The sequence below is a fragment of the Sphaeramia orbicularis genome, chromosome 16 (genome assembly GCF_902148855.1).
Source record: "Sphaeramia orbicularis chromosome 16, fSphaOr1.1, whole genome shotgun sequence".
NCBI lineage: Eukaryota > Metazoa > Chordata > Actinopteri > Kurtiformes > Apogonidae > Sphaeramia > Sphaeramia orbicularis.
The window spans coordinates 30318661-30336907 of record NC_043972.1 but is presented as its reverse complement, the minus strand read 5'-3'; the positions used below and the strand labels follow the sequence as shown (position 1 = coordinate 30336907).

Here is an 18247-nt window from a genome sequence, read left to right as displayed (position 1 = left end):
ATGATGAATCGGTATACTTATATGTCCTTATCTTTGATAATGTCAGTGATAATCATGACAAGGAAATTGCAAATGTCTCTACTGTGGGACTGATGAAGGTTGTCTTATCTTAAAGGAAAGGAGGAATTTGGAGCAAAATCTGAGGAACAACTGGAAAGAGTGTACCTCCATCTAGTGGGTAACATTTTTAAAACAAGCAGTCAAACACTTCTGACAACATTTTATTTAAAAATAACAAAGTTCTCTGGAAATTACATGCTCACACATTGTTTTCATTTGGTAAAATAACTTGAAAATAAGCCAATAAAAAAGATGTAAGACATTTACACAGGTGATTCCTAAAAACAGCCAGTTGTATTTCAACCCCACTCACCCTGGATGTCCCCTTTTCTCCACCCTGCCTACAGATACAGTAGGTGTCTACATTAGATGCTTAATGATACAGGGCATTAAAAACTAGAGCAAAAACATTGTCCAGTTTCTTCCCACAGTCACTTAAATAATTCCCACTCTGCACTGTACTTTGCTCTTTATTTTCACTCATATTGATACTGTATTTGGAGTCTGTTTTATAACATTGTATTTTTATTGATGGTGTCTGTGTTTTATTGTGTTTAAGAGTGCACTTTTTAATTATTCATACTGTTACTGCTCGGTCTAAAAAATAAGAGACAATTGTTTTTTACAGATGAAACACTTAAATCAAAGCCTAGACACAACCTATCTTCTGAAGAGTTAATGTTTAATCTCTATATTACTAGCTTTTACATTAAGACATTATTACTTAAATGCTGCTAAATGGAATAAAAAGCAAAAGCTGTATAATATTTAACAAAGGAGTACAGTTTGGGTACAGCTGATTATGGCATGTGTATATAGAAGTGGCAGGGCATCATCATTTTAAATCACACACAAACACAAGCAACTGAATAATATCAGCTACGTGACTGAAAAAGCAGGTGAAGATTCTGCGACGTATCAGAGAACTTGAGCATTGCCTTACAATTTGCGATCCTGCAATAAATTCAAGACATATTTATCATTACAACCACAGTCTTTATAAAGTTTCCATTTCAACAATGCTACTTTAAATGCATTAATTGTAAATTTGACCAATCTGATGGGGCCATTCACTTACCATTGCACTGCTCAGTTAAGGCTTTTTAGGACGAGGAGGTTTCCAGTCACTGCATAAAACACAATCAGAAAAGGAATGTTGTGTTAAAATCACTAAGATTGCACAATACGACATATAACAGTGAGGAATTAAGATGAGTGGAGGTAAACTTACGTCTGTGGGGATGAGAAACGTGGTTTAGACGTTTGAGCATCATAACAGGTAACAGCGGCAGAGCTGCTTATATCAAAAGAGGGAGAAATTATTCACATCATCTATGTGTTTATGATACATCTAGATCAGATTAGATCACATTTTATTTGACTTTACTGAGCTCACAATGGGGAATTCACTGGTCAAGACAGCAACAGAATAAAGCACTAGAAAAAAATGCATTCATGAAGATAGTGCAAAAGACTAACAATATAAAAATAATAATAATAGTAACTAATAAATGTCTATAGGCTATAGATATATTTACATAACAGTAGACCAGTGGTTCCCAACCTTTTTTGGCTCGTGACCCCATTTTAAAGTCATACATTTCTGGTGACCCCAGACATTCAATATGGAGACTTTTTTTTTTTTTTTTTTGGCTAAAATTAATTTGTTTTTGATCATGTAATAGTTTGCTATGCTATGTTGCAAATAAATGTTAATTTTAGACAATATTTAGTCTATATAATGTATATTATTACACTGGTCTACAAATTTTTAAAAATTATTTGCTTCAGAGATTAAATGTGCTAAATGTTTCGTATTTTAATAAGATTAATTGGAAAACATATGACAAAAGTGCTGGTTTGCTGATGTTTTCAAGGTATATGGTAAAGTGTTATTACACACATATATTGATTGATGTACATTTATATAATAGATTTATAAATCTTCCACTAAATAGAACCTGTAAAGTGAATGTATTCTAATGTGCAGACAGTGTTTTGAAGTAGATCTTGTAGCTCTGAGACAAATATTCGTTTTGAATCAAACCCATTCTCTCATTAATTCTTGAATTTCACATTTTGACCTAAGGCCGTATCTTGGGAACTTCAGCCAACCAGCATTTTTGACTTGATTTTTCTTTATCAGTGACTCTCATGTGGTAAAATTTCATTACTTTTATTCTGGAAGCATTTTTCTTGCAGACCAGTGTTATGGACAGAGGCAGAAAAGCCAGGTGTAGATTACTGCACAAAGTGAGAATTTGATTTTCCTTGGCCAGGATATGTACAGTCAGTCCAGCTTGGATTTACAAGGCTGACAATTAATACTGAAAAAACAATAACTCAAACTATGAATTATGAAAGAGCTGCAGCATCTGAAACAGGTGACAATGATCATTTGACAGATAAACAGTACCACAGTGCTTCAATTTCAGCTTCACAGTTTGTCATGTCTTTTATGGATTGTGATTGTCTCTCTCAATTCACCATATATTTCTTTATAGGTAAGTTTTTTATTTTTATCAATAACTAGAAATTTTAGATGACCCCATTTGAATTTCAGGTGACCCCACATTGGGTCCTAACCCCAAGGTTGAAAAACACTGCAGTAGAGAGATAACATACAAACACAACAGCACTGCGCTGTTGTGTTGTACAGTCTGACAGTGGTCTGGAGGAACATTTATTCATTTTTATTTTGTTTGTTTGTCTCAAACTTTGAAGTAAAAAAAAAAATAAAAATAAAAAAAAAACTAAAAAACAATAAAAGCAAGAAGTCAATTACATATGGACCCATCAGTGGTCATTAATTACAGAAAAAGTAACAAAATACAATAAATTTTACATAAATGTACATATGAATCAACTCCTAAACTCAGTTTGAGAAGGGACAGAAAGAAGCAGAGGCTTATCTAGTCCTGCCCCTTCCTTACTGTCAGTGTCCACTTCATAACCAAATATATTTCTTTCATTGGCTATTTATTACATCAAAATAGATAATAATGATTAACTAGTCAGAGCACTTTTGTATTGGCTGTATCACCATTGCGCAACCATTCTGCCAGAAATAAAAAAAAAATAAACAAATAGAGTCTAAACTATGCAGGGTATAATACATAAACCCCAAACTACATATACCCATCAAAACTATCTCCCATTACATTAGGGCAATTTAGCTTCATTCAATTAATAGACACTTACGAATAGCCAACACTGAAGTCTGAAGTGTTTGTTTGGTGTCTGTAAAGGAAATAAATGTTACTTACATATCATAAAAACATTTGAGAATGAGACTAGAGGTAACTCTGGGTTCTTACCTGGAAAATCTACTCCACATTGATCTCCTGTATGGAAAGCAAAGTGTCACAATGTGTCCATGAACGTCTATTGTATTTTCTCAAACAGTAAGACAACGTTAATGCTCATATACCGTTTTTCTGGCCGAGGAGGAGGATTCTGTCTCTCTTTATGGTGTCTTCTGGATATTTAAAACAAATATCTTTGAGATTAGTTAAAATGGCCGTATACACATTGAATCACAGCCAGAATTTTCAGACAGATAAACAGATGAAAAGATAAATGGATCCATTCAAAAGACTCCAGATTCTTACCTGGAAAATCTGCTCCATATCGCCTTCCTGTATGGAAAGATAAGTGTTAAAATATGGTACCAGATTTTCCCCCGCTGTTAAGTGTCTGGAATATCAATAGTACAGATAACCCCTCTGCATTGACATAAACATAAATCAGTGAGTTATATTGTTACCTGCTCAACCTATAATGTGGTAACATCCTGTGAATGCTTAAATCGGAAAAAAAAAAAAAAATCACTCACTTATACTTGTTTTAAATTGGTATAATACCGGAGAAAAAAAAAAGACAAAATATACCATTGTAGCTCACCTGGAGAATATACTCCATAATGCTGCCCTATAAATATTGGAACTGCCAAAACTAACTTGAATATTTCTTAGTTGCAATACTAATTAAGCTATTTTTTTCATGCATGGATAAGCTATTTTAATATTTTGTTGTAAAAGCTTCAGTAACATTAAAATAATGTGTATTGAAATGATATTTACAGATCTACCTTTTCTTATAAATCACAACTCCAAGTACGGTGACAATCAAGAAAACTGGAACAGCAATTAGGAGACCTCTTCTGAACTGGTACATCAGTGATCCTAGTGATGAAAAGGCATTAGAGATTAAGTGGAAATTTATCAAGACACTCTTGAATGCTGAAGTAAACATTTGGAGAGAATCATTGAACAACCATGTTCTTTGTGCTACATCCCCATCTAGTGGACAAAGTTTTTAACACAGGCAGTCAGACAGCAGAGACATAACTGACATTCACAGAAAAAATGATTAGACCATCAAAAGTCATCAAAAACAATGGTTATACAATCGAGTACTAACTCCTATGTGTATCATGTGTCTAAAACAGACAGAAAAGAAAACATGGAATGCCTAAAAACACTGCTTTTATAAGTACAATGACATAGATATTGATGCAAGAAGCGAAGTGATTTTGGCTATTATCAAGAAAACATGGAAAATGGATAGATATTAGCTCTGAAATTAAACTCTTATGAGCTATTTTTGTTTTTATCATTATATTTGTCCAAACAAATGTATCTTTAGTTGTACCAGGCATTAAAATGAACAAGAAATTGAAGAAAACATGGGGTGGTCTAAGAATTTTTTCCATGACTATAACTTAAAGATTTCTGGAAAAAGAGTTTATCTGGGGGATGGATGGATGGATGGATGGATGGATGGATGGATGGATGGATGGATGGATGGATGGATGGATGGATGGATGGATGGATGGATGGATGGATGGATGGATGGATGGATGGATGGATGGATGGATGGATGGATAGATAGATAGATAGATAGATAGATAGATAGATAGATAGATAGATAGATAGATAGATAGATAGATAGATAGATAGATAGATAGATAGATAGATAGATAGATAGATAGATAGATAGATAGACTAACCCTTCACATTTAGATTGTCTGTGCTGTCTTGTTGCTTGTTGCCCCAGAACTTGGCGGTGCAGGTTAGGTTTTTAGGCCCATCTCCTACAGCGACGGTGAAAGAGATGGTGGAAGTTGTCTTCCAGATGCCTCGTGCTGTCAACGTGTGCTCGACCTTATTGGTGAGAACAGCAACATTCCACGAAAACTGTGGGTGATGTGTCGAACACGTGTGCGTGACAGAACAGGAAGCTGTCGTAGTTGAACCAGCATCCACTTCTGTTAGACCCAGTGTCATCACCGGCTTTTCTGGGGAAGCTGAACATGAGAAACACAAAGATTACTTCACAGATTTAAGTGCAAATACCTCAATAGTTTTAGAGCTAGTATTGATCCCAGACCTCTCATGGTGAGAAAAACACAGCTGTTGTAGAATTTGTGTCTGACGTTTTCTATCTGTCCTTGAAAACAGAAGGGTCCATTGTCAAAAGGCTTAATTTTGTCAATCTCCAGTGTGCAGTTTCCCTCATTCAGATTGCCTATTATTTTTGTGCGATCCTTGAAATGGTCAAGTATGTTACTCCGGCCATTATGATAAATAACACCTCCAGTTTTTTTGGACCAGATTCCACGTGACAAATATAAATCTCCCTGGTACTGGAAGTGACAGGGAACCACCACGCAGGAGCCTGTCAGGGCACTGAACCTGAACGGGACGTCAGCGTTCCAAACAGCTGTAAAGTGAAAGAAAAAAAACTGTGTTGCATTACCTGTCGAGATCAGTAAAATGTGATATAACAGAAGAAAGGTTAGCAGTTTAATAAGGATACCCACTGTCATGTTCACGTGCATCAATTTCTTCAATCTGAGGCTCATATTCTGAGAAAATGACAAGAAGTAAATGTGGATTAAATATTTAAAGGTGCTGGAGACTTTTGTGAGCAATTTTTCATCAAATCTGTACAGTTTCGAAGTGCCAACCACCATAAACAAATCCCATATGTTTACATTCAGAACCCAGACGTAACTTGGGCATCTTCAGAATTTTTTGTCGCAACGTGCATTGTGGGAAATGGAGCCCGAGTTACCTCTGGGTTCTGAATGTAAACATATGGGATTTGTTTATGGTGGTTGGCACTTTGAAATTGTTCACCGTAATGCAAGAGATTCAGGTGAGTAATCACAGAAAGACTTACAGATTCGTGATGCTTAGACTGTGACTGAGGTTTTACAGATTTGATGAAAAACTGCTCACAAAAGTCTCCTGCACCTTTAATATTGTACTGTGTTTAAGTCACCACCTGTTATGGCAAAAAGTAACTTACTGTTTATTTGAAGGGTTTGAGAGTCGGAGGTCTCCCCATGGTCAAAATGTGCAGTGCAGATCAATGCGGCACCGTTATCCTCAAGAGAGCCAATAAAGGTCAGATTTGACTCTGTCTTATAATCCTCAATAGAGAGTTGTTTTGTAGATAAAGAACTCTGCAAATCTTCAAAGTTCCATGTGATGTTTGGTGTATTTTTCTTGCACTTGTAGGTAACAGAACAAACGACACTCTTAGCCACACCCTCCGTGGCCTCAACCGGTGGGTGAATCATCTTAATGTCTTCATATGGACCTGAGCAGACATGTGATAGTGATACAAACATTTAAAGAGGAACATTTTTCATTTAGATATTACTTGACCCCAAATTAAACTCACATTCAACATTTAACTGAAGGCCACTTGAGGCTTTCTGGCCACCACTGTAGCTAACACTACATGTCACACTCTGGTCCTTCTCTTTTACAGTCCAAGCTCGTTCAATGCGTCTCTCCCAAATTCCATCAGATACCAGTGTGTCCTTGATGATGTCTTGTCCTGTTACACCACTTAGAGTCAGGATGGGGGGAGCATAGATGCATGTATGCTGCACACTGCAAGACACTCTGCTTTGCGCTCCCACTCTTGGGATACCAATGATATTCAGTTGTGGTTCCTGTGCTTGGTCTGTAAAACATACAGTGAAAAGAACTATTTATCAGACTCAGACTTAGCTTTATTGTCATTCAATCAACAGACATGATAGAATCAAATATAATTACCCAGATCTCTGTCTTTGCAGCATGAAAATACGATAGAATATTTAACAGAATAGTATAAAAACAAGTGGTTCCAGGCACAACAAACCCCACCCCTCCCATGTACTGTAGCTTATTTTGGCAGTGATCCAGCTGTTATCATGTCTATGCATGTGCTGATATCAGCATATCAACTCCATATATGTGCCAAGTTTGAAGAAAATTGAAACAAAACTGATGTTTATACTGAAAAAGGAGAAGCTCGCCAATCTCATTGTACATTCCATATGATGACAATAAAGAGCATTCTATTCTATTCTATTCTATTCTATTCTATTCTATGTTTTTATAGATGTAAAATTTCGTCCATTATAAGTAAAAGGGAGAAGAAAAATATTTTAAAAATTAATAAAACATTTGAAGTTTAGCATACCTTTCCCAAAACATAACAACATCTATTATGGGTCACTGGCGATCTATAAACCAAATTTGGTATGAATTCAACCAATAATTTTGCTGCTAGAGTGTTAACAAACAAACAAACAAACACACAAGTAAATCGAACCAAAAACAATACTCTCCCCTTTTGGGGGGGTGGGGTAACAGCTATAAAATGTGTTCAAATATAGTAAGATAAACCTCTGAATAAGTACAATACTGCACAATATACAGCAGCAGTAACAGTTTAAGGTAGTGGTGCATGTAAACAGCAACATGAGCAGCAGTAACAGTTTACCAGTGGAAGTAAAATGACAACAGTGACTGTACTGTAGTGGTCTGTTGTTATGGTTAAGGTTATCATACATAAATATTGAAATTCAGGTTGAAATTCAAATGACAGTGGAATAAATGCAGCTGGATATTTACCTGATATGGTAATTAGAGTCGTTTTATCATAAAATGCGCTACCCAGGGTATGGTAGGAGGTAACTGGGTTCTTATCTACCCATGGATAAACTCTGTCCTGGTTGTGTGTCATCTCGAGCCTCTCAACCTTAAGACTGCAATTTCCGTCCATCACTGATCCAATCAGGCTGGTTCTGCCATTAAATTTACTGACCACAGTCCCACTTGTGTCGTAGACAAGCGGATATGCGTTTGTGTTGTACAAATACCATTTAACCTGGAGGCCAGCGGGTTGAGAGGTTTTGTAAGTGAATGTACATGGAATGACAACACAGGAGCCTTTCATGGCTGTGATACTTCCAGGAGCGCTGAAGGACCAGTCACGAGACACCATATTTCCTATGAAAAGAGGATAACAGTCGTGCAAAACTTTTAAAAAGTGGATTATAGGCCATTTGTCTTTATATCCATGAAAATAAAGCAATGATCAAGCAATTTTCTTCTACTGACTGGTACTGTAAAAAATATTTTGTGTTCATTTCTGGCACTGAACCCATCAGCAAACACTTATTTACATATCTGACACATGCTTTTCTATGGAACAGCTTTGCATTATGATCTCAACATTCTCAGATATGTATCTCACAAAAAAAGAAAAAAAGCCATTTAGTTATGTTTAAAAAAAATCTGGACTCTATTGAGATAAACAGAGATCTCTTCATAACAAATATTTACATACACTGTTGCCCATAGTGATAGAATAAAATATTTTTACCTCTTGTCATGAAATGATTGTAATAATGTGATTTTTTCTTGATAGATAAAGTCTAACTGAGACTCGGTACGTAATCATTGTACCTGGTCAAAAGTCATTACTGATGTGTATTAACAGGAATAAAAAAATTAATGAGTTTGGAGACAGAATGATTCCAACTTTATGGACAACAATGTAAAATAGAAGAAGCTCTAAAACCACTTAGAGATGTGAGTTTTCAAGTCCGGAGTAGAAATACAGTTCAGCAATGATTAGAGTTACACAGAAATTAAGATATTTCCATAACAATATTCAAATAGAATGTAACACCACACTTTATTTGTCAAGAATAAATCAGTCATTTCACAAGAAGAAATTACAATTTATAAAAATTTACCACAGCTTACATACATTTTTCAGTTATTTGTAATGTAGTACTGAAGGTTAATGACCAAAGGATGGTGAGTTTGTTTATTACTGAAGAATGTTGTCATGTCTACTTACTTTTTACACGTATGGTGATTTTGGTGTCCTGCCTCCGTCCAGTATCAAAGTGAGCATAGCATATCAAATTCTTTCCGTGATCCTTGGCTGATGCTGTCAGTTTCAGTGTGGAAACAGTCACCCACTTAGCACTCCCACTTTGGGTAGATTTGGTGGAAGCCGGCATGTTGTCATAGTTCCATGTAAGAGTTGGAGCTTGTTGAGGGCATGTGTATGAGGCAGTGCAGACCACTGAGCTTGCGACTCCCTCAAGAAATTCATGAGGAGCATTGGTGATGGTGAGTGGAAAAACAGAACCTGAGACATAAAAGTGCAAATGGTGAACATTTTGAGCTCAACAGCAAAATACAGCTAGTTTTACTTTAAGTGCCCATTCTCACTTCCAAGTCATCACATACTGCCGCTTGGTTATGACACCTATAGGGTACCCCTTATCTGCAAGAGATCACTGTAGATCCTCAGACAGTGGCAGCAACATGGCCTATGGGCCTATTGCAAGATTTTTCAATTAAGTTAAAGGATATATAACAAGTGGTGCCAGGCACAACAAACCCCATCCCTCACAAATAGTGTATCTTATTTTGGCATCAATCCAGCTGATGTCATCATGTCTGTGCATGTGCTGATGTCAGCATATCAATTATCTCTATATATGTGACAAGTTTGACGTAAATTGAAACAAAATCTTTTATAGACATTTGAAATTTCCGCCATTATAAGTAAATGGGAGAAGAAATTTTTTTTTAATTTGTAATACCTTGAACTTTGACCTACTTTTCCCAAAATGTAATCACATCTATTCTGGGTCACTGGCAATCTATAAACCCAATTTGGTATGAATTAGACCAATAACTTTGCTGCTACAGACATTTGAAATGTTGCTCATTATAGGTAAATGAGAAAAAAAAAGATTTTAAAAATTCATAAAAAATTGGAACTTACACGTACTGTTCCCAAAAAGTAATGAGATCTATTCTGGATCACTGGCAATCGATAAATCCAATTTGGTATGAATTCAACCAGTAGTTTTGCTGTTAGAGTGTTAACAAACAAACAAACCGAACCAAAAACAATACGCCTTGCCTCCCCTTTGGGGGGTGGGGTAATAAATACTAGTTTTGCTGAGTTCACACTTCTGCATTGGCTCAGTCACTAGGTCATCAGTAAATTCCATAAATAACCAATTAGGCCTGCTGTTTTAGATAATGTTTGGTTAAATATGAATCTATATTCTGTCAGCAGGAAGCTAACACGTTCACATACAACAGCCAGCAAACAGAGGCAGGAGCTGATGTTTTATTTAACCATTAACCAGGTTAATTAAGAACTGATTCTCATTTTCAATCATGTCCTGGACATATCGAAACCAACAGCCAATCACTCTCATATTCACACCTATGGGTAATTCTGACTAACCAGTTAACCTACTGATGCATGTCTATGGATGATCTGATTTCATTGCAGACATCTTAGAGTCACATGTGACCTGACAGGTTCAGCCTGGACCTACCACTCCCAGGAAATACAATTTTCTACAAGTGTTCAGTCGATGTTCAGTAATTAATAAAGAGTAAAAATGATCAGTTCAGTTACCATTAAATATTAACATAAGAATATTAGCATTCTTATTCTCATCCAATTCTTTTTTATATTGAAGGTTGTTCATTTAGTTATTGCACATCTCTCAGCTTTTAACTATGCCTCATTGTTTTTTTGTACTTTCATCTACAGTGGATAAAAAAAGTCTCTTTAAAATGGACTTGCTCTGTATGAACAGCTGTATCCACATGCAATTCAAGCATTTTTGTTCTCTCTACTGAACAATATTAAAAACTATAAGTGATATTTCAGATAAAATCTTAATATTTTCTCTGTTCACTTACCTCCCCAAACCTTTCTGCCAATGTGCACTTTATGTATCTAATTTTCAGCTATATTTATTTGTTTCCTACAGATCTAATATGCATGATCTAGCAGTTAGCTGTTCATAAGTTGCTATTTATTAGCTTAGTTAGTTATGGTTGTGTAGCTTATTTTCAATAACTGTATCTTTAGTAACATATTTTCCTCTATTGTTTCAGTTAAACTCATGTTTTTTCTTTCTGAGTCAGTTCCTCTCTGTTCTCACTGTTATGTTTCTATCATGTCATCAAATCATATAAATTCCAGTTCATGTGTGTTTTCTTCTTCTTTCATGTCCTGACTCTCAACATGGATTAGTTTGCCACATCACTGTCATAAATGCCTATTTTTCCATCCTTGTTGGAAACATCACTTCCTAAACCTCTGTTTTACATTCATTCATAGCCTTCAGGGTCTGTCTGTATGATGCAACTTTTGTGAATGCTACCTGCTGAATAGTGGAGGTTAAGTCCTGAAAAGCAATTTGGTTTAGAAAAAAACAGTGACATTACCATTACCATACTGAGTAGTGATGCTACAGACCAACCTTGTCCTTAGATGTCAGTAATTAAGCCAATGTCCCTCCCCTTCCAGTTGTGCCCCATGGGACCTTACTTTGGAAGAAAATTACATTACAGTCAGTGGTGAGGGACAAGTATTTTTTTGGCCCCATTTGAATTTGCACACGTTATTTGTCAAATAAAGATAATTTTGCAAGTCAAGAAAATCAGAGTTAATAGTAAGATTAAGACTTGTACTGTATCAGATCACTGTGGATCATGGATCATGGTAAATGTCTCTCTCCATGATGTGTTCAGGGTCACCTTCAATACAACATGACCTGTAGTTATTTTCATTATTTAATTATTAATAGTTATTTTCTATTAAATGTTTTTTGCCTTGCTCTCAAAGTTTGAGGTGAAATATACCAAGGTAGTGGCCACTTTGGTGTTGGTGACACATGATAAGAGATGCAGTTCACTGAGCTGTTTAACACAAAACTAAATGTTTCTTTACCATCTTTGCAATAATCTGCAACTTTCTTGGTTTGTAAAATCATGTTTTAAGTTGACAAACATCACAATTCAAATGGGTTAAAAAAAAAAAAATTTTCTCCATCCACTGACTTCCATTCATATTTTTTCCCATAATTTTTGATGTCATAAGTCATTTGATGTTATTCAGATTGGAAAACCCTTACTTGGAGATAATTAGAAGTTTGTGGACTTACACACACAGGAGACCACAGGTTTTGGGTTTTTTTTTTCACTTTTTGTCTTCCTTATTTTAGCCCTTCCTCTGATCTTTATTCCAAACCCCAACCCTTCTCCCCTTCCTAAATTATTTCCTGCCTAAACTTATCCAAACTGTAACCATGATGAAAAATGGTGCTTTGAATCTCCCCAGTGTGCCAATGCAATAACCACGCATCAGCATATGATGACTTGTGAGTGATCATGTCTAAATATTTTGTATAACGCCTCACATACATTGTGCATTTAGGGTGGTCGATGCTGTTTGAGTGATGCCACCTCTGTGTCGGGCTGAGCACTGTATAGTCTGTTGGTCCTTCTCTATGGACAAAATGGTTGTCAAAGTAGTTTTGGATGTACCATCAGACAGGCTCTGATGAACAAGTGAGTGGCTCCGCAGTGGGATGTTGACACTCAAGGTGGGTGGATAAATACTACAGGTGTGGTAAATACTGCATTGCACTGTGACAGATTGTCCCACTTTCATATCTCCAGTGATCACGATAGATGGTTGATTTGCACTGTCTTTGCAAAAGAAAGATAATGTATTATTAAAGATACAACAAACATTATACATCCAATTAAATTAAATGTATTATGTAAACTCCATGATGACTTACTTTGTACTTGAATTGTCACAGCTGTGTCAAAGAACCGGTAAGTACTTCTCCCCACATTCTCTGGATCCACCCAGGGGTAGATCTTCTGGCTGTGGTGAGACTCGGTCACGGGGTCGATCATAAGAGTGCATTTCCTGTCAGCTGTATATACCCTGGTCTTCCCTTTAAATATGCGTATGACATCATTTGGGTACCAGTCGTCACAAACCAAAGGATACCCATGGTTCACATACTGGTACCACACAACACGATTTGGTCTAGTGGGTGGATGCTGATAGTAGTCAAAACTGCATGGGATAACAAGGCAAGAACCCTTCAGGGCGTTGATATACCTTGGGATGTGCACATACCATGCTGTGGAACTGCAGAGAATGCATGCTGAAGAGAGCCATGCAAAAGAGAAAAAAATATACTTCAAATTAGGAACTTTTTTGTGTTTTTATATCCTGTTGGGCAGAAACTGAAGGTAATTCTTTTTTCTGCATCCTTCTATCGAGCACTTATGTAAGGGATAATAACGGTGACAGTCATTATTGCTGACCTTTGTCCTGCTTATTGTGTAGCTACATATTCAATAAATAAATAATATGGAAAGAAAGGCTTTAAACATTTTTTTTTTCTTTTTTTGCTACTCATCACAGCCTGAGAGCATGCTAAGATGTTGCAGGACAGTATGGAATGATGCCCAGCTGCAGACTGGAGGGACCTCCACAAAATTATACAGACAGCAGAGAAAATCATTATCTGTCCCCAGCCATCTGTGGAAAGCATCTCCAGCTTATGGTGCCTCAGCAGGGCCAGAAATGTATTAAAGGACGTCACACATGAACTCTTTGCTCTACTGCCCTCTGGAGGGTGTTGCAGGAAATTAAAAAGCAGAAGGAATAGACTTGAAACTATATTCTGTGCTAAATCTAACATGTGCTAACATAATTATTTCCGAGCAATTCATTCATTATTAAAATAGTGCAGTATGTACCTGCTACAAACCAACGTTTTTTTATTTAATGTATTGCTATTGGTTTTATGCCTGTGCATTCAGTTGTACTACATAATTACAAGCAAAGTAAGTGAAAATGAGTGTTCCTCCTCTTATGGGTATAGGTGTATTTACTTAGAATTATATTATAGATGGGTGCAAACAGTTTTTTAAGTTGGTGTGTGTTTATAAATGCTAAAAGGAGAAGAATTTGACTAAAACCTTTATCTGTGATAGTACAGTGCAATTTGGTAATACAAATAAAACCATTGCTATTACACATGAAAACACTGGTAATACATGTGAAACCACTGGAATTATAAGCTGTTGGACAAATCCTGGCATTTACATTGTTTTGAATGTTTTTTGTCAATTTGTCTGCACTATTCAACATAAATACATGAAAAAAAAGCAAATAAGCACTTGTAAAGTGAATCAAAGTATTAAATGGTACTACCTGAAATACACAGGCTCAGAAGAAAGTGGCTGAATCCAGACATTTCATGAAGTGAACCACACCTAGAAAATATGAAATTACCATCTTAGTCATATCATCACCTTCCTAAAATAAGTGCCCAAGCCATTTTTTTCAGATTTTTCAGGAAGCGCACAAAAAAACTTCAATAGAAATGGAGTATTTGATGATTTATGCAAAAAAAGCACCATTTTTGTCAAAAATTTACTTAGGCAGTTATTTTAGTAAGGTGACAATATGTAACGAATCACAAATTTAAAACACAATCCATTACATATAAATTTTTCAAATGTACAATGTGTGTAGAATGTCCAACATCAAATGTATAATATTCATTTATTTTGAAGAACACAACGAATAGGAACAAGAAGAAGAATGGAAATAGAAGACAAAAAACACAAAAGTCTATATTCTGAGGAACTGAAACTGTAATCGACATGATGCCATCATTTACATATTAATAAAGGAGTTGAAGGAATTCACAACTTATCGTATCCTTATATGTATAATATATCAATAAGTTAAAGCAAAAACCATTACATATACATTTTTCAAATGTACAATAATACCTATTTATTTTGAAGGAGAAGAAGAAGAAGAAGAAGAAGACAAAAATAGTCTATATTCTGAGGAAATGAAACTGTAACTCTCATGATACCTTCATTTACATATCCATAAAAGAGTTCAAGGAATTTTTAGAAATCATTTATTTTCACCCCTCATCCTTAAGTTACCGTAATCATTACTATTTTAACCAGTACACAAAATTGTTGAGTTTGGTTTTGAGCTCTTGAAATTTGGACGAATGGGTTCATCTCCTAGATCGACTAACCAAATGTTGAACCCATCTATTACACCCTTTGTCTCAAAAATAGTTTATTTGTAAAAACAAAGTGTTTTGATTAACTTTTTTAATGTTTTGTTTCTTTCTTGTTAAGTGAAATGAGAGTGGTGTGACTTCTTTCTTGGCTTGGGTTGTTAAATTCATTTTGTGGTATTTTGTTCTTTTTTTTTTTCTTGATTTTCAGAAACAGATTGGGTAATTATATTAAAGAAAATTAGACTCCTATTACAGATACTATGTTGGAATGTGTAGACAGTTTGTCAAATGTGTCATGTACAGCTTCTGGTTCATACTGTGAATTTTTTACAATTAATATTTTGATTATTTTCCTTTCTAAATTAATTCTCATTGAGGAAGAACTTTAAAATACATGATTATTTTCTGCTTAAACATGGTTTTGGCTGAGTTTTCCAGATTCAATGTGGAGTGTTTGGCATGTGGGCAGAAATGTTCCACTATAATCATGATTTTTTTTTTCTCTTACTGTAAAATGTATTTATTTTTTCACCTATTAGAGATATAGTTCATATCTTTGACATTTCTTCAAAGGCTCTTTAATGCCTTGGAGTCTCATAAAGAACTATGTATATCAAGTGTTATTCACTGATTGGATTGTTTCTCTCCCCACTGAAATGTGTCTGGACACTGCAAAAATGTAATACAACATACTTTCACAAGGGAGACAGCTGACTTACTTGTGGTTGTTTTGTTTGTTTGTTTGTTTGTTTGTTTGTTTGTTTTTAATTATTATTTATTATTACGCAGTTATTTTAGGAAGGTGACAATATGTATCAAAAATTTAAAACAAAATCCATGACATATAAATTTTTCAAATGAACAATGTGTGTAGAATGTCCAATATCAAATGTATAATATTCATTTATTTTGAAGAACAAGAACAAGAAGAAGAATGGAAATAGAAGACAAAAAACACAAAAGTCTATATTCTGAGGAACTGAAACTGTAATTGACATGATGCCATCATTTACATATTAATAAAGGAGTTGAAGGAATTCACAACTTTTTGTATCCTTATATGTATAACATATCAATAAGTTAAAACAAAAACCAATACATATACATTTTTCAAATGTACAATAATATCAATTTATTTTGAAGAAGAAGAAGAAGGAGGAGGAGGAGGAGGATGGAAATAGAAGACAAAAATAGTCTATATTCTGAAGAACTGAAACTGTAACTCTCATGATACCTTCATTTACATATTCACAAAGGAGTTCAAGGAATTTTTAGAAATGATTTCCACCCTTCATCCTTAAGTTAATCATTACTATTTTAATCAATATACACATTAAATTAATTATCAGTTTCCTTAGATACATTGATCATCAATTTTTAAACCCCCTGCTGTTCAAAACAGTATACATTACTGATGTCAACTGCTATATGAATTCCTCATCAAGCCATTTATACCACTTAAGAAACATGATTTTTTTTCAACATGTTTAAGGGCTAGGGTTAACAAATGAATCACAGGTTTGCATTAAAATAGTCCAAATGAAAATCCAGTCAATTTAGTCTTAAAGAATAATATTTATAAATTGTTGTTGGAACTTTCAAACAGTTGTGTGTATTTCAAGATCAGAATTGTAGAGTGGTATTTTTTAAGAGTTTTACCACTTTCAACTTTCTAAAAACACAACAGTTTTAGAGCTAAAACATAAACAGGTGCAAATAATACCTTGAAGATTACTTCTCTTAAAGATATTAAACACTGGCCCTATATCATAATATTATAAATAATACATTTTTTCATCTTCTGAACCTGCTTTATCCTCACTAGGGTCGCAGGGAGTTACACAATAAGTAAAATAGGTAAGTAAACTACTGTTATGGTGCAGATTTTACAGGTTAAATGTCAGTAATTACCGTGATAATCTTTGTGCAGTGGAAACCCAGTCCTCTTCTGTGCCGTGATTGTTGCTTCTGAGATGATTCAAAGAACAGATCTGCTCATCAACCATGACTTCCTGCATTAAATTTAGGTCTTAACTGAACACTAGAATGTCACACCTTGACTTTGGTCTGGTTTTATGTACTGTTAACACTGGCAGAATTAACCAAGACACATTAGTATTATAATTATGAAAAGGAAGCTGTCTACCCCAAATTCTATACTACTCAGTTTTATGAATAACTATGGAGAAATATCTGTCTTCAGCCATGGCTATGAAAGAGGTTTTTTCAACAGTAGTGACTATATGACAGTAGTGTAGATATGATTTGCATCAGTGTGAATATCTGGAGACCTATCATTATCTAAATATAAAATGTCTTACAAAAATTTTAAAAGTTGCTTTTAAAATCTCCCCACCCCCCCCATCCCTTACTGTGGCATCTTTCATATATTATTTCATGTATGCATATTTCAGCAAGACAATCCTAAACTGCATACTGTATTGCAGCATCATGGCTTTGTTATGGAAGAGACTCCTAAAACTGTAGTAGGTAAATGTTATTAAACTATACAACATTTAACACATTTTTGTTGTGATGCGACAAAATGTTTGCAGTCGGACTTTTTCTGGAAAATTCTCCATTATTAAAAAAAATAATAATAATCCAGTGGATTGGTAGTTAGGAATGATGAGCCTATTACCTACCTTACCTATTTTCACTTACCTTCTTTGGTCTGTTGGTGAGACAGGTAAATGAATGGGAGGAGCACAGACCTGCGTGAGAGCTGGGTGAGAGGGGCAAGTGCAACAACACATGTAAGTAAGAGCTCTGCAAGTTGAGTTGGGTCACATGACCAAAAATTGACCATAGAATCAGATGACATAGAAAAGATTCATTTAAATTAACGCCTAGCTGTAACGGGAGCAGCTCTTAGGTGTTATTTAATTACGAAAACACCATCAAGTAAATGAACATTTTCAAATGTGCCTGCGATTAAGATGCAATTTACACAAACACTTATTTGTTTGCTACATTTTCATT

At 35.1% G+C, this 18247-nt stretch overlaps 1 protein-coding gene across 5 annotated transcripts; it reads right to left on the bottom strand.

Annotated features, from left to right (window-relative positions):
• Window positions 1-205: 205 nt before the first annotated feature.
• LOC115434832 (uncharacterized) lies at window positions 206-17277 on the bottom strand. Of its 5 annotated transcripts, none has more exons than XM_030156949.1 (19): window positions 17177-17277; window positions 14428-14489; window positions 12992-13369; window positions 12609-12896; window positions 9217-9513; window positions 7980-8357; window positions 6754-7041; window positions 6376-6669; window positions 5885-5929; window positions 5452-5784; window positions 5072-5368; window positions 4151-4244; window positions 3672-3698; window positions 3491-3538; window positions 3378-3404; window positions 3262-3300; window positions 1292-1357; window positions 1139-1187; window positions 206-1014 (listed from the first exon to the last, which is right to left on the bottom strand). In XM_030156949.1, the coding sequence occupies exons 1-18, from the start codon at window positions 17269-17271 to the stop codon at window positions 1154-1156; spliced, it is 3090 nt and encodes a 1029-aa protein (XP_030012809.1). In that variant the 5' UTR covers window positions 17272-17277; the 3' UTR covers window positions 206-1014; window positions 1139-1153. The 5 variants fall into 5 exon arrangements, with proteins under 5 accessions (XP_030012809.1, XP_030012812.1, XP_030012811.1 ...); XM_030156952.1 differs by having other exon boundaries at window positions 1139-1159; XM_030156951.1 differs by having other exon boundaries at window positions 1292-1354.
• Window positions 17278-18247: the final 970 nt, after the last annotated feature.

What these genes read in the sequence shown, in the direction of transcription:
- LOC115434832 (XM_030156949.1), bottom strand. Translation starts at nt 17,271, where the DNA reads ATGGTTGATGAGCAGATCTGTTCTTTGAATCATCTCAGAAGCAACAAT. An exon ending in TCAAACCCTTCAAATAAACA is followed by an intron (nt 5,930 to 6,375) that starts GTAAGTTACTTT and finishes TCATTTTCTCAG; the next exon opens with AATATGAGCCTCAGATTGAA. An exon ending in GACTTCAGTGTTGGCTATTC is followed by an intron (nt 1,358 to 3,261) that starts GTAAGTGTCTAT and finishes TTTTGATATAAG; the next exon opens with CAGCTCTGCCGCTGTTACCT.